General features: G+C 36.6%; 1 protein-coding gene across 2 annotated transcripts in view; it reads left to right on the top strand.

Moving 5' to 3' along the window:
• The first annotated feature begins 2759 nt into the window (after nucleotides 1-2759).
• POLH (Y-family DNA polymerase H) overlaps nucleotides 2760-19037 on the top strand; it is a 214139-nt gene continuing 197861 nt past the window's right edge. Inside the window, exons 1-2 of one of the 2 annotated variants that reach the window (XM_089797431.1) lie at nucleotides 2874-3089; nucleotides 10210-10336. In XM_089797431.1, coding sequence (XP_089653557.1) covers nucleotides 3060-3089; nucleotides 10210-10336 — 157 coding nt within the window. In that variant the 5' untranslated portion in view covers nucleotides 2874-3059. Of the gene's footprint in view, nucleotides 3090-10209; nucleotides 10337-19037 lie in introns of both variants that reach the window. The other variant, XM_089797432.1, reaches the window with a different exon arrangement.

Below are 19037 nucleotides of genomic sequence, written 5' to 3'. Positions count from 1 at the left end.
GGCGAAGTAACAGACAACCACCCTCGTAGTAATCTGATTGTCTGTTATTTTAATCTAAATATACTGCTTGTTTACATCTTCTTTCTCTAAGTTTACAAATCTGCTCCATGTTTCTTTTATTAGAACGGTGATGCCTCCATGCCCCTTACCATTATCTATCTTCTCATTCCACAGTGATACCTTCTTATACCCTTCAAAATTTGGAACCCTACATCCATCATGCTCATGTGTTTCGGTAAGCATAATGATGTCATTATCTTTAGCTTTCAGCCCTAACCCAGGTCCTCTTCTCCAAGGATAACCTCTACAGTTTCAACTAACTATAGTTAAATGTTCTTGGGTGGGCCCGAGTTCCTATTTATTGCGTGTGATTTTGTCGCTAATTTGGGCTTTGCCATTTTGTAGCCACACCCACTTGCCGTTTTCTCTCGCTGTTTTCACTTTTTCCCATTCCTTCCTCCTTTCTTCTTGCTGAGTTACGGTGAGGTCATCATCAAGATCTATGTGTGTGCCTCTAAGAAACTTCCTCTTGTTGAAAATGCTGTTTTTATCTCCTGTATTCCTCATTGTCACTCTAACATGTCTGTCTTTGCCTCCTCTAATCCATTTTCCGATTCTTTGTGCTTGTATGGTTGTTCCATGCCAGTCTAATTGGTCTTTAAAGAAGTCTTTAACTAAATCCGTTGTTTTCTCCTGATCTCCATAGTCTCGTAGTCCTTTGATGATAATGTTTGCTGCTTTCTCATTTCTTTCTTTTTCCTCTCTAATCTGTCTCCGAACTTGCTTTTCTATGTTGTCAATAGGAGTATTTGCTGGTCCCTTTACTATGTTAGCCCATGATCTAACTTCTTCAATTTGTTCTCTGAGTTGATACTCTTTTATTTCCATATTGGCCATGGCATCTTGTATATTTTTCATTTGCGGAGTTTTATCTTCTCCCGTAGCCTCTCCTTCTCCCGTAGTACTTGCTGCTGTCCTCTTTTCTCCTACTTCTATCTTTAACAATATTAATTCATCCTCTCCTTTTTCCATATTAAATTGCAATTTTTGAATTTGTTCTCTAAGTGACTTGACCTCCGCTGTCAATTTCCAGTTATCCTCAGTAACTCTTTTCATTGTGATACTTTCTATCTGGCTCCTCTCTTCAAGTGCCCACACCCTCTCCTTCATAGCTACCAAATTGTTTACAAAGATGTCTGGATACCACGTCATAGGTGTCCTTGTAGGGCTGTAATTATTTGGCAGCCCATCTTCCACTGTGTCTATCACCTGAGAATTATTTGTCTTCTCTTTACCGTTAATATCTTTGATATTATCAAACCGCTTAATTGTTTCAGAGATTTCAGTCAGCCTCAGATTTATTTCTGCCTCCCTTGAGCTGTCTGAGGTATGTGGAATCGGTTTCGGAAGTAAAGCTGCTAACTTCCCTCTTTTTGCATTTTTAAACTTTCGTATCTTTCTCCGCCTAATTATCCTTTTATATTGCTTGGCATTCACATAGGTGTAGTTTCCTCCTGTGGGTGGTCCATTGGCTTGTGAGAAGCTCAAAGTGTTTGTGCGTAAATTACTATTTGTCCCTCCAAGATTGAATGAACTCACGTCTCCGGCTGAGGGTCCTGGAAGAATGAGGAAGCTCCCTTGATTCCACTTGATGCTGCTGCTGTGCATTAAACTATCCCCGTATGTCAGGACCAAGTCATTGTTACCAGAGATGTCATTGTGTTTCGTAGCTTCTCCCAGATTAGTTTGTTGTTCTGTTGTTACAGGTGCCCTGACTATCAGATTCTCTGCCACCCTGTTACTGACAGATCCTGTGTCTTGCAAGGTGGACCCACCTAGTTCTAGCTGTGTCTCTATTATCTTTGGTTGATCAATCAATGATACTTGTACAAGTATCTTCTCTGCAGGTGTTTCTGTGATTTCCTCATTTGTTCCTTCCATGAGGGCACACTGGTGCCTTGATATAAATTCTTTATGTTGTTTTACTGTTGTAAATTTACCAAAGCCAGGAGCAATAATAAAGGAAGCCCAAATAGGTGTACACTAAAATGTAAGAGGTAAGAATAAGGGAAAAGGCGTACCTGGGATCTACCTTTGGAAGCCCGCAAATATGGACCCACTAGTAACAACAAAGCCTTTAGCACTGGATGAATGGGCCCACTGGTTGCGAAGACTGCCGACCAAACCAAATCTGCCCCTGCACCGATTGCCGCTATTGTTGGCCCTACCTTGAGAGAAGAAACCTTTGATACTTGCGCTATCTATGTAATGTGATCTGCCTACGTAATGTCCCTGTTTTATCCGCTCCTTTTATCCCCTATTGCCTACTACCTACAACAAATCCCCTAGGCCCCGTTTGGTTGCTGAAAGATGAGGGTCAAAACCGGGTTATCAGGGGCAAAACCAGGTTTTGCAAAAAAACTTTGTTGTTTGGTTGGTTAAAATTATAACCCGATTTTCAATTTCATCTTCCAATTTTGGTCAAAAATTGGAAAAAGTTTCTTCCAGTAAAAAGGTGGAATTCGAAATTAAAACCAGGTTTTGAATTTTATGACAGTTTTTTTAATAATATTGTGGGGTCCACAGTGTATTCATCTTCCGTGTCAACCAAACGGACCATTGGCTTTCCAAATCACAAAACCAGGTTTTCGAAACCCTGGTTATAAGATAACTTGGTTATGTCAAAAAATCATCTTCCCCAACCAAACGGAGCCCTATGAATGTGACTTATAAGTATGGGAAGTTAACCTAGACAACCGGTGGGAAGTTAACCTAGAGAACTAGTCACTGGGTTCCCCCATGTTTAGCCCGAGTAAACTCAAAATTATCTGTTTCTTTACACACTTTAACCATATCTCTCGGAAGAGTAACCGTTCAAATTTATCTCAGCGATATCGCGGGAAAGGTGAGGCGATTAGCCCTTCAAAATTCTCGCTGCATTCGCGAACATCATATAATATGAAGCGGCAAAACTGAAGAGAGAAATTCTAGTATTAAAATTAATTGAAAAAAAATGCCAGTAGCTCGGCCGCAGCCCCAGGAAGCTCGAGTTATCGCTCATGTCGATTTGGATTGTTTCTATGTACAAGGTACTTTTTTAATTATTCACTGCAACACCCTTCACATTTTGCTTGGAACGGTACCTTCTTTGAAACCCTTCAAATTCTGGATTGTATGTTTTAAGGTCCCGTGGAGATTTCAAATGGTCGTATGCCTGCCTCACGTCTGTAAGGCATTTGTTCGAGGCTGAGTGGAAATAATACTTTTGTAAAGAATTTCTATTCTTGCACAAATTAGAGCGTTAAATAGAATTCCAAAATACTTCTATATAAAACTTGCATAAATTTATGGAACAAAATTTTAGAAAAAAATTTGGATGAATATTTCAAACCATTTTCTGTGGTTCATCGCCAGGAAGCAAATTTCTTCAATTCGGACATACTTAGCGAATGTTAATTTGAATTTCATTTGCCAATATTTAAAAACCATGGATTATAAATAATATCAAAATATATCATTATAAAGTTTGCTTTCAAAACAAAACCTAATAGCAATTGCATGGGCTGCTATTGGCATGAATGTCCTCATTGTCTCTGCGATGAAAGTTTAGCTGGGTTTCCACCTCACCCTGAAAAATGCTGTAAGCCTCATAATTTCATTCTTCAAGGGTCCACTGGCAATCGTTCCAGATGAACCCACAAAGAGTTTCACTAACCTTTACCGTATTTCCGGTGAATTGAATTTGAACCTAAACCTGGTAAACTAGGAATAAGTCATTGAACATATGCATTCTAGAAATTGATTACATAGCATTAGAGCTGAATTGAGATCTTACGTTAAAATTAGGCCATAATTGAACAAAATTTCATCGCTATCATTCTCAATATTCATATATGCTCAAATTTTTTACAACAAAGTGTCTGAAGGCTACATGTTTCAACTATGAATTATTGGTGCCGTACGAATTATTGATGCCTTCGCAATTCAAAGGAATTGTGAGTGGGCATGGGCTTGCTTACTCTTCTACCAATATGACATTTTTATTGTACAAAATAAGGTTGTTTCATCTCTTGACATTCAATCAGAGACTATCAACAAAGACGGCCATAGCTAGCCTACAGCTAAACATGATCTAATTTTTAACAATCCAAGGCAGAAGAAATTGCTTGTCTACCACATTCAGATATGCACACCGTATACAAGTAGTTGCCATGAAACTCATGATGATTGAAAATCATTGGTACACATGCATATACATGTTGCTTCATTAAGTCCATCTTCATACAAAACATGTCTTTATTCTAAGACACCACTTAATAAAAAACTATTAATTACTTTTTAGGAATCCCTGTCATATGCTGATAAGTTGCTGCATGTTAGGACACCATGTTAACTGCTGCTTATTTATCTTGTTCATTTTTTTAATCCAATGCTGGGGCAACAGTCCATATTGAATTGCTGTTCATTTGTTCCTCAAAGTCTTTGATGCATATAGAGGATTGAAAGGAAACTACTTGTTAGTATCAAGGAAGGAAAATAACTTGGTAGCCACATTGGCCTAAAGAACACACTATGGAAGGCTTAGACTTTCAAATGCTACTAAAGATACTAAATCTTTGAAACTAGAAGAAATGTGGCTGTTATGGAAAAGAAGAATAAGAAGACTCAAGATATAACAAGGGATTGGCAGACATGTTCAAAGATGCAAGACGGCAAGTACATGAACCTAGCATTCACAATTTTCTACATGAAGTTAATTAGTTGAAAAAGTAGGATCACAAAGCTTTAATCATTCATTGTAGCATAAAAAGATAAAAAAAGGCAAAAGTGAAAGTAAGTAATAATGGAAAGCTGAATAATTGTGCTTATGCTCAACTTCACATAAAAAATTATAAGACATGGATATGTGATGAACATGTAATGCCCCGCCAAGGGATCCAAAAGAATTAACCTAAAGTTTTACTAAGTTTGCCAAACAATTTTTTTTTCTTAAACATGAAAGATAAACCATTCATATCAATCACATAGTAGCAGAAGCAATAACATGCAGTCAACTAAAGCATACATAACAGGTTACATTCCTTAAGGATCCCAAGACGTTGAGTCACTTTTAACTTAATTAAAACTAAGTCTAACAACTACCACATCCACATGAAAGAATAATTAAAAGGTCCAATGTCCATATTATACATTTGTTCCAAATGCCTATTCAGAATGCTCAATCATCCACTGTACATGTCACAAGGTATGAAAGGCTTAAAAGAATATACATATGTAAAAATAAAGATACATCATCCTCATCGAATCCATAATACTAGTGCAATAAAGTAAATGAAACCATTAACCATACATGCTACATCCATCCATCAATAAATATATAAAAACCATCCTAAAAGATAACCATCCAACATAAAACACAACTAAGTACGCGGTTCCTCCCAACTGTCAATAGCATCATTAGACTATCGTGGGCCCTAGCCATCCCTCGCGCGTAACATCCCAAGCCATCGAAGAGATCATCGGTACTATCAAAATAGGGATGTCACTCCTAAAACATGCTACAACATATGCATAAAGAAATCTAACATGCAAGAATAAAGCATAAGATGATCCTAGAAAATAGATAACATCATCTATCACATGCTAATCATCAATATAAAGAAACACGTCAGTAAATAACATCCATCATAAGATCCAAGAACAGAATGAAGATAAATGCCAACAAAGAATGCTCCAGTCACAGTGTCTTGGACAGATCTCAAATGGTAAGAGTGAAAAAGCACTACCACCCGACTGTGTGGAACCTAAATGGTCCACTCCCACCATGTTGAGGAGATAATCCCAAATCCCAAACAGGATATCAAATCACCTAACACAAATACTCTTTAGGTCTAGGAATCCTAAAAATATACTAACTCAAAGGTTCCAACACACAGATTGACATCTACACCCAGAGACACAACAATGACATGTAGGAAACCTACTATGTAAGCGGGAAAGTGTCATCACACGAATCACGCTAGAGTTACCCTGGTAGTCTCTCAATAGACCTCGGCCCACTAGTGATCCCTATGCGGTCACTAGTATCCTCTCATATTGACGAGGCATACTATGGAATGCAAGGTCACAACCAAGCGTTCTCTCTACTCCCATCCTAGTCTGTACTAGCACTCAAGGCATGGGCGAGAACATACAATTATCTTATTAGATTCATTTTAATCCTCATTTAGTGTAAATGTTTTCACTTATTAAATAACTTACAATGAGTTACCCTAGCAGCCACTTAGGGCCCCGACCCCCATTGCAAGCCACTTCCCAACACTACAAGTAGATAACCTACCTTAGGCTCATGAAATCACAAATCACAAAATCACCTCAGTCTTATACAAGCAACTGGAAAACATCATAAAGATAATCAAAATAATCGCATCAGTTCTCCACAAGCAACTGAAAAACATCCAATGATAATTATAATATCCATCGGTTCTCAACGAGCAACCGAAAAGTATTTCAAAGTAAAACTGATCGAAGACCCCAAAATGGTCAAGTCAAACATGTCACAACATGACATCATCAAGATCAAGGAAAACACTTCACTCCCATCAAGATGGTTGGAAAATAATCCAAGTATAACTGATCGATGACTCAAAAATGGTTAAGTCAAGTGTCTTATACACATACACCTCAGCTTCACACAAGAAGACTGAAAAGCATCAACGAACAGTAAATACAAACATCTCATAGAGCATACCATCACATTAGCATGGTTGGGTTTTAGAAAGATTGAGATCAACATCAGCATGACATCACAAACACATAACCCCCGAGCCTTTGGTAACAACCTAAGACTGGTCAAAGCTAGGACACACCCCAAAACCCCAAAACACATATAGCATAAAGAAACAACATACAAACACATCTTTTGGTTTGCTTTTGCAATCACATGGTTAAGCCAAATATGAGGTTTCAGTTTTCGTTTCAAGTATATTTCAAGTGTATAAGATTCTTTGTTTAATCTCCAAGTCAACCCATTTATCTTTTCGAATAAAAAATAGAATTATCCCTCTATTATTTTAAAACAATTTTTTAAAATAGTCAAAAGATAGTTATTTACTTTTTTAAATCATTAAACTAATTCCCATTGACTTTTAATAAAATCATTGCATTATTTTACTAAAATCAATGTTACTAATAATTAAATGAAACTCCCTTAATTCCAAGAGCATCTCCCATTATTCATAAGAATAATACTTATCAACTTTTAAATAATTAGTTTAAAATTTCCTTAAAACACTTCAAGGACAATCATTTATTTAAAATAATCTTTATTGATTTTAAGTAAAATCAATCTCATTAATAATTCAATTATTTAATTCCACTAAAAACTTATTAATACCTCTTTTCTTTTAATTCGCCCTCATTTAAAAATCCATTTACTTAAATTGATTAATAATTAATTACACTTCTACTATTAACTACTCCTAATTAAATTAAATTTAATTATATTAATTAATAAATCATATAAAACTAATGCACAATAATAAGATTCTATTTTAATTCGAACCCAAACTCAAAACAATTTCCAAATCTTGATTCTACTAAGGGAAGATTGCAATAATATTTTTAATTCCCATAACTGGATGAAACAATATGCATGCCCGAATTCCAAATTACAAAATTGAAGATTCATTCATAGAGAATTATCAGACACACATAACAGACACGATGAAGACAAGAAGAGAAAGCGTAATAAAATATGCGAAATAATCACGAGTGCCTACCTGGACATTCATGCTAATTCGCTACGCTTTAGAAAATTGTAGAGAAGCTCCTCCTCTTAGAACCTTCTCCTTCTCGAAAATTCCTTCCTTCTCCAACATTCGCAATTCTTCGTAGAACCGAACCCCCCCAAGTGACTAGATGTGTTTGTAGAGGCATATGAGGATGTCCATACACACTAGGAGAGCTTGGATATAAAGGCCTCTAAGATGCATCTAGAATGTGTCTAGAAAGAACTAGGAGATAAGCATGACAACTAAGCACATAACTTCCATGATAAGAAGATAAACATGATGAGGTGTCTAGAATGTTGTAGACACCATGTGCTCAAATAATGTGTTGACTCCTAAGTGTAGACAACATGTGCATAATTAGAGTGCAAACTCCTATGCCGTCAACATGACAACTCACAAGAGTTCACATACTCTTGTGTGAATAAGTATTAAAATAATGCACATTAATTTATTTAATTAAATTTCTTTATTTAATATTCACTTGACTATTTTTAAATTAATTTATTATTTCTAAATCTCATGCACTTATCATGTGATCATGAAAATTTTAATAAATTAATTTCTTTCCCACTTTTAAATATATTTTCGAAACTTAATTGATAAAATATATAATAATATTATTTAGCATTTATTTAAAATGAACTCTTAATATATTATTATTAAATTAAATAAATATTATCTCGTTCCAAATTTAAACTTATAAATTTCATCTCCAAATTTAATTTTTTTATTTAATTAATTTCTCAATTAATTAAATAAAATAGATATTAAAATATCATATTAATTTTTCATTTAATAAAATCATTAATTAAATCTTTTAATTAGACTTAATTAATAGAATATACACCAAAGACTCATAAAGTAAAATACGAAAACCCATCATAGAAAAACACATACCAAATCAAACAAAAGGGTTAATATCACGAATTATGTCATCCGACGCATTCAGAGGGTACTCGAGTCAGATACTTGTCCTAATTTTCAATTGGACAAATGGCTTAAAGGGTTGGGATTTGCACTTGAGAATTTATCTCCCCTCTCTTACCATTGAGATAATGTGATAGGGTATGCTCATCTTGGTAGTTTAGGGAAGTCGATACCCGGTACTTGCAACTTGCATAAAATCCATACGTGTACAAGCACAATATATACTAAGCTAAATAGGCAATGGCAGGAAGCGGTGCATCATGTAGATCCCGACTAGTAGGTGACTACGACTCCCTTCTTTAACCACATCAGATATGCCATACATAAAGAAAACAAACACACACACCATACACATGCAAGTATGGGGTAAGTATCCATAAGAAAACACATGATAATAAATCATCTAACTATTCATCATCAATATCTGAAAGCACTGAATAATCATCATGCAAACATGAAATATAGAATACCAAATGATCTCATCATATAATAACTAAATCTGAAACAATATCTGATAATCCCAAAATAATGTCACTAATCATCAACCATAAAACTATCCTAAAAGAGTTCGGCCACAATAGCAAAATGCGAACTAGGGCAGGTAGTACAGAACATTTCTTTGTCAAGACTATCAAGGAAGAAGATTTTGAAAAAGGTAGAATAATGAGATAAGCAAGGGAAATAATGAATTGATATGTATGTAGAGTCAATGTCACGCCCTGCTAGGGAACCCAGAAGGACAAGACTAAATGTTACTAAGTTTAGTGTATAATTTTTTTTGAATTGCCTTTACTTGCTTTGTTTACCTAACTCTAGATGCAAGAGGCTAACAGGGTCTCTAACATTGTTCTTTAACAACGTTATTTAGTTTCCAATTCATAAGTTATGTTTATACAAACTACCTAATTTAACAAGTAAGTTCTAGTTTGTAAGTGGCTTGAATCGTCATTTACTTAGTAGCCTTTTTGTAAACATTACAATTTCATTAATTTTGCAGGGAAGGAAACTTAAACTAAAACTTTTATTAAAACCATATCTAACTGATTTTCTTTCCTCATTTTGTTAATTACTTATTTCATTATCCATTCATTCTATTATAATAGATTAGGGTAAGAACAACCACTTCATGTAAAACTTAGTCGTTTTCAGTTATGACTATCCCCATAGACATCTTTATAGGAGTCAGGGTAAGAGACCAAACAACTAGATAAACTTCCCTATATATTTTGCCTATTAATTCCAAATGCTAACCATAACTTCAATTTATAAACAAGCAATTACTTAGGTCATTACAAAATAGAATCTTAAGTACAAGACATAAATCAAATGCATTTGCCTCCCACTTTGCTTGTATTGATCCATTTTCAATGACACATTGAATAGATTTAAGTCTTCAACGTCACATGTTTACTAGCCATATTCCATTTGCTAATTACTTCTACTCCATTTATTTTAAAACATCTTATTAACTTTTTAAGTTTTTATTCAGGAAACCAAGATGAAGAAAGAGAAAGTTGAGCATTTGAAACTGTTTAAGAATAATGCTATTGTTGGAGGGGATTCTGATGGAGCTTTTGGTGGGACTGCTATTGTTTGGAACCCAAAGAGGCTGAAAGGTCAGATTTTGCATAGAGAATATCCTTATTATGAAATTTTAAAACAAAAGGGACAATTTTCAATGGACTTTAGCAAATATTTATGCCCCTAATGTTAAGTCCAATAGACCTAGATTTTGGAATTCTCTATCGGAGCTTATGGGTTTCTTCCCTGAGAATTACTGCATGATTATGGGGAACTTTGATACCCCTCTGAAGGAATTGGAAAAATCTGGAGGATCTCAGACTCAATTGGAAAGCCGTATGGATCTTCAGAATTTCTTCAATTCAAATGGTCTCATGGACATGGACCTTGAGGGTTGCTGACTTTACTGGGAGTAATAAGAGATCTGGTCAGGATCTCATTCAGGTCTGGTTGGATAGTGTGTTACTTTCTGGAGGGTGTATTTCAAGATTTCATTGCACCTTAGGTGTTCTTCCCAGAATTGGTTCAGACCATTTTTCTTTGTCTTTCCAGGCTGTCCCAGTTCAAGGTAAGAAAAACTTTCCTTTCAGATTTGAACGAATATGGACTTTACACTAGGATTAGAAAATCTTATTTGCTCTTGGTGGAACATTGATATTCAAGGGACTACTATGTTTAAAGTAGCAAAGAAGTTGATGAATGTTAAGATTAATGTTAAAATTTGGAATGGACAAATCTTTGGCGACATTTTCCTAGCCACAAATAAAGTCAAGACTGACCTTAAGGATATTTAAGATTGTATGCAATGTGATGGTGGAAATCCTAGTCTGATTGAGAAAGAGAAGATGCTATTGGTAGATTATCATGCCCTAATTTCTAAGAAGGAAGTTTACTGGAGACAGCGTTCCCGAGTGGACTGGTTAAAGGCTGGAGACAAAACACTAGGATTTTTCATTTAACAGCAATGAAGCACAAAATGTCCAACCACATTTCAAGGATTGTAACTGAGAGGGGGATTCTCTCGAAGGAAGAGGATATTATGGAAGAAGCATCCAACTTTCTTTTCATCTCTCTTATCCGCTGGTGATTCACTTAATCATGGATCCCAAGACTACATCTTGGAAAATATCCCCTATGTTATTACCAGGAACAAAGCAAGGCTGTTATTGCTATCCCTCTTGAGAAGGAAAATCAAGGAGGCTGTCTTCTCCTTTGAAGGGGATAAAGCCTTAGGCTTGGATGGTTTCCCTATGTTTTTCTTTCAACTTTTTTGGCATATTATTGGTAGGGATGTGGTGAATGCAGTAAAGGAATTTTTTGGTGCTATTTCTGTTCTAAAAGAACTCAATGCTACTTGGTCTTGGTTCCCAAAGTGCTTGGTGCCGACCTTTTGGGGAAATTCAGGCCAATTAGATTGTGCAATTCTTTTTATAAAATGATCTCAAAGGTCTTGACTTCTAGAATTATTAAGCTGTTGCCCTTTATGATCCCTGATCATTAGAATGGCTCTGTCTTGGGTAGACAAATTATGGACTCTATAATTACTGTGCACGAAAACATTCATTCTCTGGTGATGGCCAAGAAAGAAGGTTTTCTTCTTAAGCTTGATATGACTAAGGCCTATGATAGAGTTGATTGGAAATTTCTTCTGAGAGTGCTCAAGGCTTTTGGGTTTGAGGAGGAGGCTTTAGAACTCATCTTTCAGCTAATTTCTACTATTTCTACTTCAGTTCTAATCAATGGTTCCCCATCTCAGTTCTTCTCTCCTACCAAGGGGCTCAGGCATGGGGACCCTATTTCCCCGATTCTGTTTATTATTATGGCTGAAAGTTTTGGAAGATTGATTCAAAATCTTATTAATAAAGGAACTTTGAAGGGGCTAAGACATTCTTCAAATCTAGTTTGTTTGCATTACCAATTTGTTGATGATACAATCACTATGGGCAAAGCTTCCATTGTTGAAGCTGGATCTTTGAAGCAAGCTCTCAATTCTTATTGCCATGAGTCTGGTCAGATGATTAATTGGTTATTTGTCAATACTCCGGTGGTCAGAAAGAAGAAAATTGTTGATATTCTTGGATGTTCCATTTCTTCCCTTCTTCCTTTCTTGGGCTGCCATTAAGGATTAAACCGAATGACTCCTTTTGGAACACTTTTGTGGACAAATTCCAAAGAAAGCATGCTGGTGGAAGGGAGCTATTCTCAGTCAAGATGGTAAGGTACACCTCCTTAAATCCTCTCCAAAGTTTGGCCATTTATGTGTTGAGCCTTTTTAAAGTTCTTGGAAAATTAGTGGATGTCATTGAAAAAATTCAGAGAAACTTTTTGTGGAGTGGGATGGAAGAAAAAAAAAACATATTTCTCTTGTCGCTTGGGATCAAGTTTGCAAACCGAAAAGTCTAGGTGGTTTGGATATTTGCAAGATCAAGGACTTTAATGCAACCTTATTAGCTAAATAAGCCTAGAGAGTCTTTCATGAGGACAACAGGCAATGGAGCAGAATTTGGAAAGAAAAATACTTGTTCAAACCAAGGGACATGTGAGACTTTGTGTACTTTGATAATATCTCTAACTACTCTGCTATTTGGGGTATGGTTCAAAGCACTAAGGATATTATTAGAAAAAGCTTTGTATGGAAATTTGGGAATGGAAGGAGGATACATTTTTGGGAGGATTAATGAGTGTTAACAAACTTGCTTTGTTTTCACTTTGATTCATGGACTTCATGGAGCCTTGCACTAACAGATTCAGAGTCTTGGTATCTGACTACTGGATTAATGGTGAATGGGCTGATTTGATCTCTATTGATATCAAACTTTTACCTCTTCAAAAAATTCTTAACTACTCTTTGTCACAGGTATCTCAAGACAGTGTTGTTTGGGCTGGAACTGCTAATGGTTCCTTTTTCGTGGCTTCTACCTTCTTGATGAAGGGTGCTCCCCTTAATACCACAAACACATAACATAAACAAAGAAATAACAACAATTTGCAAGAACAAAATACGGGCTTCTTATTATTGTTGCACATGTGTATTACGGAGTTTTGAAATACAATATGCAAACCCACATGGGCATCTTCCTTAAAATAATTTGCAACACAGAGTTGCAAACCATCACCCAAAGCTGTCTTAGAGAATGTACAGGCATTCCTTAAATAGGCATTTTTACATCGCTTGGAAAGTTTCTAGACATCAGACCCTATCCCTTGAGATTGACTAACTCTAAAATTACATATAAAGTTAGCCTGATACACCTTTGACACTTATTTTGGAAATTTTGGTCGGCCAACTTCGGAAGGCCATAACTTTCGAACTGTTGCTCCGGTTGGCTATTGTAACCACTTTTCAGAATCATCAACTGTTGATCCATAGGGCATGACTCATGCAAGCTCCAGTTAACCCCATTTCAAAGCCCATCCAAGGCCTCTATGGTCTTCAACGTCGAGTCTAAAGTTTTTATACCAAAATTTCACACTAGAAATCGATAATAACTCTGCGAATAATCATGATATGGCGTTGACCCTCAACTGGAAGGTTCATATATCCAAGATGAACATCCACCTTTGAAATTAGGACATTCTGAGCTCGTATGATTGACTTACTAAGTAGCAAGCTTCTAGAAACAACAACTTTCCACTAGAACAACCCTTATTAAAGGAAATATTTTTGGGTGATACAAGATGTCTCTTATACTCGGGGTAATTTGAGAAGTGACCCCCATCATGTCTTAGGTGTTTAGAGGAAAACCAAGACGGTTAACCTCCTCCCTTGCTAGCCATGATGAATCTTACACTAGCCTCCCTTTCCATTTGACCAAGTACTTTTTCTGATCCTTTTACTTTTGCCAACATGGCTAACCAATATCTTCTCAATCTCCTTAGTAGCCGAACTAGCTGCAACTTCATTTTCATCACCTACTTCATAATTGTCGGTCAAATATGAAATGTTAAATATTGGCGAAATGTTCAGTTCAACAGGCAACTCCACTTCATAGGCATTTCCAGAATCATGCCTTTTCACCCTCTTGCATGGTCCAAACGTCTTCATTTTCAACTTATTATATGTACCCACTAGAAAATGCTCCTTTCTTAAATGAACCATGACTTCATCTCCAATCTGAAATTCCTTGTACCTCCTTTTCACATTTGCCTTAGCCTTATCTGCTTATTCATCTTTATAATGTGCTTCTTCACCTCCTTATGGATGTTCTTCAAATGTTCAGCAAAATCTTCCACTTTTGCACTACTTATTTCTCCTTTATCCAATTGCCTCAATTCAGAATCATTTCTGAGACTGCTCCCATATACAATTTGGAATGGTGATTTACTACTACTATTGACAAAATTATTCTATGCAAATTCTCTCTGTGGTCAAATTAGATCCTAGCCCCTTGGTTTATCTCCAAGCAAGCTTCTTAGCAAATTACCCAAACTCCAGTTGACAACTTCTGTTTGTCCATCAATCTATGGATGATGTGATGAATTGAGCTGCAAATCCGTCTTCAATTTCTTTCACAATGTACGTCATAAATACCCAACAAACTTGGTATCTCGATCTGAAACTATACTCTTTGGCAGACTATGGAGTGTCACCACTTCTTTGAAAAACAACTCCGCCACATGAACCTCACTAGTCCTCTTGTAGGGAATGAAATGTGTCATTTTTGAAAATCTGTCAACCACCACAAATATCAAATCATACCCTCGCTGTGTCCTTGGTAACCAAGAACAAAATCCTTGTTGACATCCTCCCATGGCTTCTCTAGTACAAGTAATGGATGACACAACCCGGTATTCTGCTTCATGCCTTTTTCCATTTGACATACTTTGTAACTTTGCACAAACTTCTTCACATCTTGTTGCAACTGTGTCCATTAAGAATTCTGAGCAACTAAAGCAATGGTCTTATCTCTTCCAAAATGTCCAACCAATCCTCCACTATGCTTCTCCTTGATGAGATTCTCCCTCATAGAACTTCGGGGAATGCACAACTGACTTCTGTTGAATAAGATACCATTTTAGATTATGAAATCCAACCACTTTGTCTTGTCAAGTGTAACGGGTTTTGTACAAGCTTTCCAAGCTTGGCCAAAATTAGGATCCTCTAAATACAAATTCTTGAGTTCTTTGAACCCAACCACCTCAATCTACATTTCTGTCAACAAAAGTTGTCTTTTACTAAGAGAATTTGCAAATTTGTTAGACTTCCCACTCCTATGTTTCAAAACAAATGTATAACTCTGCAGAAACTCAACTCATTTCAAATGCCTTTGGTTTAATTTTCCTCCACTATTCAAATATTGCAAAGCTTGATGAGCAGGATACATAACAAACTCCTTAGGAAGAAGATAGCGACTCCACTTCTTCAATGCTTGAACTATAGCATAAAATTCCTGATCATAGACAAAATATTTCTTTTGGCATCATTCAACTTCTCACTGAAATAAGCAAGAGGTCTACCTTCTTGGCTCAAAACAACTCCTATTGCAGTACCACTAGCATCATAGTTCATTTGAAACACCTTATTAAACTCTGGAAGTGCTAAAATAGGTTGCTCTATAATTTTCTCCTTCAATAGATTAAACTTTTATCTGCTCCTACAGTTCACTTAAATTCTTTCCTATCCCCTTTCATTGTTTCAGTCAAAGGCCCACAAATATTGTTAAAACTTTTGATAAACTTTTTGTAAAAACTATCCAGTCCATGGAAAGATCTTACCTCTATTGCACTCCTTGGAGTAGGTCATTCAAGGATAGTCGTCACTTTCTCAGGGTCCATTCTCAGCCCTTTTGCTGAAACTACAAATCCCAAGTACACCAACTCCTTCGCTAAACTGCACTTCAAATTTATCAGCAACCTTTCCTCCCTAAACTTAGAAACACCTTACGAATGTGCATTAAATGCTCCTCCAATGTCTTACTAAAGATTAATATATCACCTAGGTAAACAATGACAAACATACCTAGAAACTCCTTCAATACCTCATTCATGAGCCTCATGAAAGTGCTCGGTGCATTGGTTAGCTCAAAAGGCATGACTAACCACTCGTACAATCCTCCTCTTGTCTTGAAGGCAATCTTCCACTCGTCTCCTTTGATGTGAATTTGATGGTACTCTCTCTTTAGATCTATCATTGTGAAATACACAGCTCCACTCAAACAATCCATAATATTATCCATCCTTTGCAATGGAAATATGTACTTGATTGTGATCTTGTTGATAGCCTGCGAATTTGTGCACATCCTCCATTCTCCATTCTTCTTTGGTGCTAATACTGCTGGTACAACACATGGACTTAGGCTCTCTCGAATTAACCCGTTCTGCAATAACTCGTGCACTTGTCTATTTAACTCCTCACTTTCTGTTGGTGTCATTCTATGTACTGCCTTGTTTGACAAACTAGCTCCAGGGATCCAGTCCATCAAGTGACTAATCTTCCTCATTGGGGGTAATCCATCAAGAACATTATCTAACACAATATTAGAAAACTCTCCCAACAAATCTGCAACTTCTGTAGGTACCTTTTCTACTTCTTTACCATCTTTTGGGATTACAACAAAACACATATGCTCATGCTTCATACCTTTGAAAAAATCTTTTCCATCAAAACATATTCTGGCAGCACTACATACCTTTTCTTCTTTCTCCTTCAATGGACTCAACTTATGTTTTACTCCATCTTTTGTCAGAGTGTAGATATTTGCACACCCATTGTGTACAACATGCCTGTCAAATTGCCATGGCCTACCCAACAACATATCATTTAGGTCCACAGGTATGATATCACAAAGCACCTCATGTTGGTAGCTTCCAATCTTGAACTTAACTAGGCATTGCTCATTGACCATGACCTTGTGGTCATCCTGCACCCAGGCAATATTGTTTGGATGCAGGTGTTTCTGCCTCTTGAGATTTAACTTTGTGACCATTTTTTCTGACACCAAATTGTTAGTGCTCCCCTTAATACCACAAACATATAATAAAAACAAAGAAATAACAACAATTTGTGAGAATAAAATGTGGGCTTCTTATTATCGCCGTAAATGCGGTGTTACAGAGTTCTGAAATACAATATGCAAACCCATATGGGCGCCTTCTTTACAATAATGTGCAACCTAGAGTTGTCTTAGACAATATACGAGCATTCATTAAATAGACATTTTTAAACCACCCGAGAAGTTTTTAGACATCAAACCTTAACCCTTGATATTGACAAACTCTAAAATAATATATAGAGTTAACTTGATACACCATTGACACTAATTTTGGAAATTTTGGTCGACCCAACTTTGGAAGGCCATAACTTTCGATCTATTGTTCTGATTGGCTATTATAAACACTTTTTGGAATCCTTAGCTTCTGATCTTTAGGGCCCGATTAGTGCAAGCTTTAGTCAACCCCATTTCAGTGCCCATCCGAGGCCTCTAAGGTCTTTAATGCTGAGTTTGAAGTCGTATGCCAAAATTGCACACCAAAAATTCGCAATAACTCCACGGATACTCAATATATGGCACTGAGCCTCAATTGGCAGGCTGATATATCCAAGATGAACATCCACTTCTGAAATTGGGACATTCTGAGGTCATATGACTAACTTACTAAGTAGCAAGCCTCTAGAATCAGCAACTCTACATTGAGGCAACCCTTATTCAAGAAACAAAAAGGAAATATTTTTGGGGGATGCAAAATTTCTCTTACACCCGGATGCTCCTGCATTACTTCATTTCTCTTCAGGATAGAGGGGTGATGTCGTACTGGGCTAAGACCTGCTTTAAGACTCTTATCCCCAAGATCAATTTCTTTTATTGATTTTTTCTTTAGGGAAAATGTTTTACTTTAGATAATCTTAGCAAGAGAGGCTTCTACATGCCTAATAGATGTTCTCTTTGCGAAAGCGAGGCTGAGTCGACTATGCATATTCTCTGTCAATGCTCTTTTTCCTTTGAGATCTGGGCTTTTATGTTCCACAAGTGGAATATCTCTTGAATTTTCCCAAATTGTCTTCATGATTTTGTGGAGTAATGGAAATGTATTCCCTCCAAACGCCCTGTCTTATCCACTCTTTGGGAATTGATGACTCCTCATATTATATGGGGGGCTTGGAAAGAAAGGAATAACTTAATTTTTAGAGACTCTTATTGCTCTCCCAAGTGGTTGCCCTTAAGGTAGTTGGCGCAATTATAGAGAATATGAACCATTTCCTCTCTAATGCTAATATTAGGAAAGCTTGCTATGGACCTAACTTAGATATTGCAAACCAATAGGATTTGAAAAGTCACCTCTCAAATTCCAAGAGCAAGAAGATGGACAGGCTTGATCAATGTTGCCTATGTCCCCCTAATGACTGGGTCAAAATCAATTGTAATGGGGCCGCCAAGGGTAACCTTGGACTGACTGGATGTGGGGAAGTGGTTAGAGATGAGAATGACATGGTCCTCGCAGCGGTGGCACTCCCTTTGGGAACTCAGACTAATCATTTGGTTGAGGCCATGGGGGTGTTACAAGGGCTCAAGCTAGCTAAGAAGATTGGAGAAAAGAATGTTTGGATTGAGGGGGACTTTGAATATCATTAATTGTCTCAAGGGTAAGAGTCGTCCCTATTGGACAATTGAGAATATGATTAGAGAGGGTAAAAATATTTTAAGTGAATTTAATAAAATCAAACTCTCTCATATATACCATGAGCATAAGACAATGGCCTATTTTATTGCTAATGCGACAGTTAGAAGTGATCATCGACACCTTTAGGAAGGGGAGTACTACTATAATTATGATTTGGTGAACCTAATCCTCCATGAC

This window comes from Cupressus sempervirens, chromosome 8, assembly GCF_028749045.1.
Source record: "Cupressus sempervirens isolate cs-2001-9-10 chromosome 8, ASM2874904v1, whole genome shotgun sequence".
In the NCBI taxonomy this organism is placed as follows: domain Eukaryota; kingdom Viridiplantae; phylum Streptophyta; class Pinopsida; order Cupressales; family Cupressaceae; genus Cupressus; species Cupressus sempervirens.
Note: the sequence above shows the minus strand (reverse complement) of the source record. Positions and strands in the feature narration are given on the sequence as shown.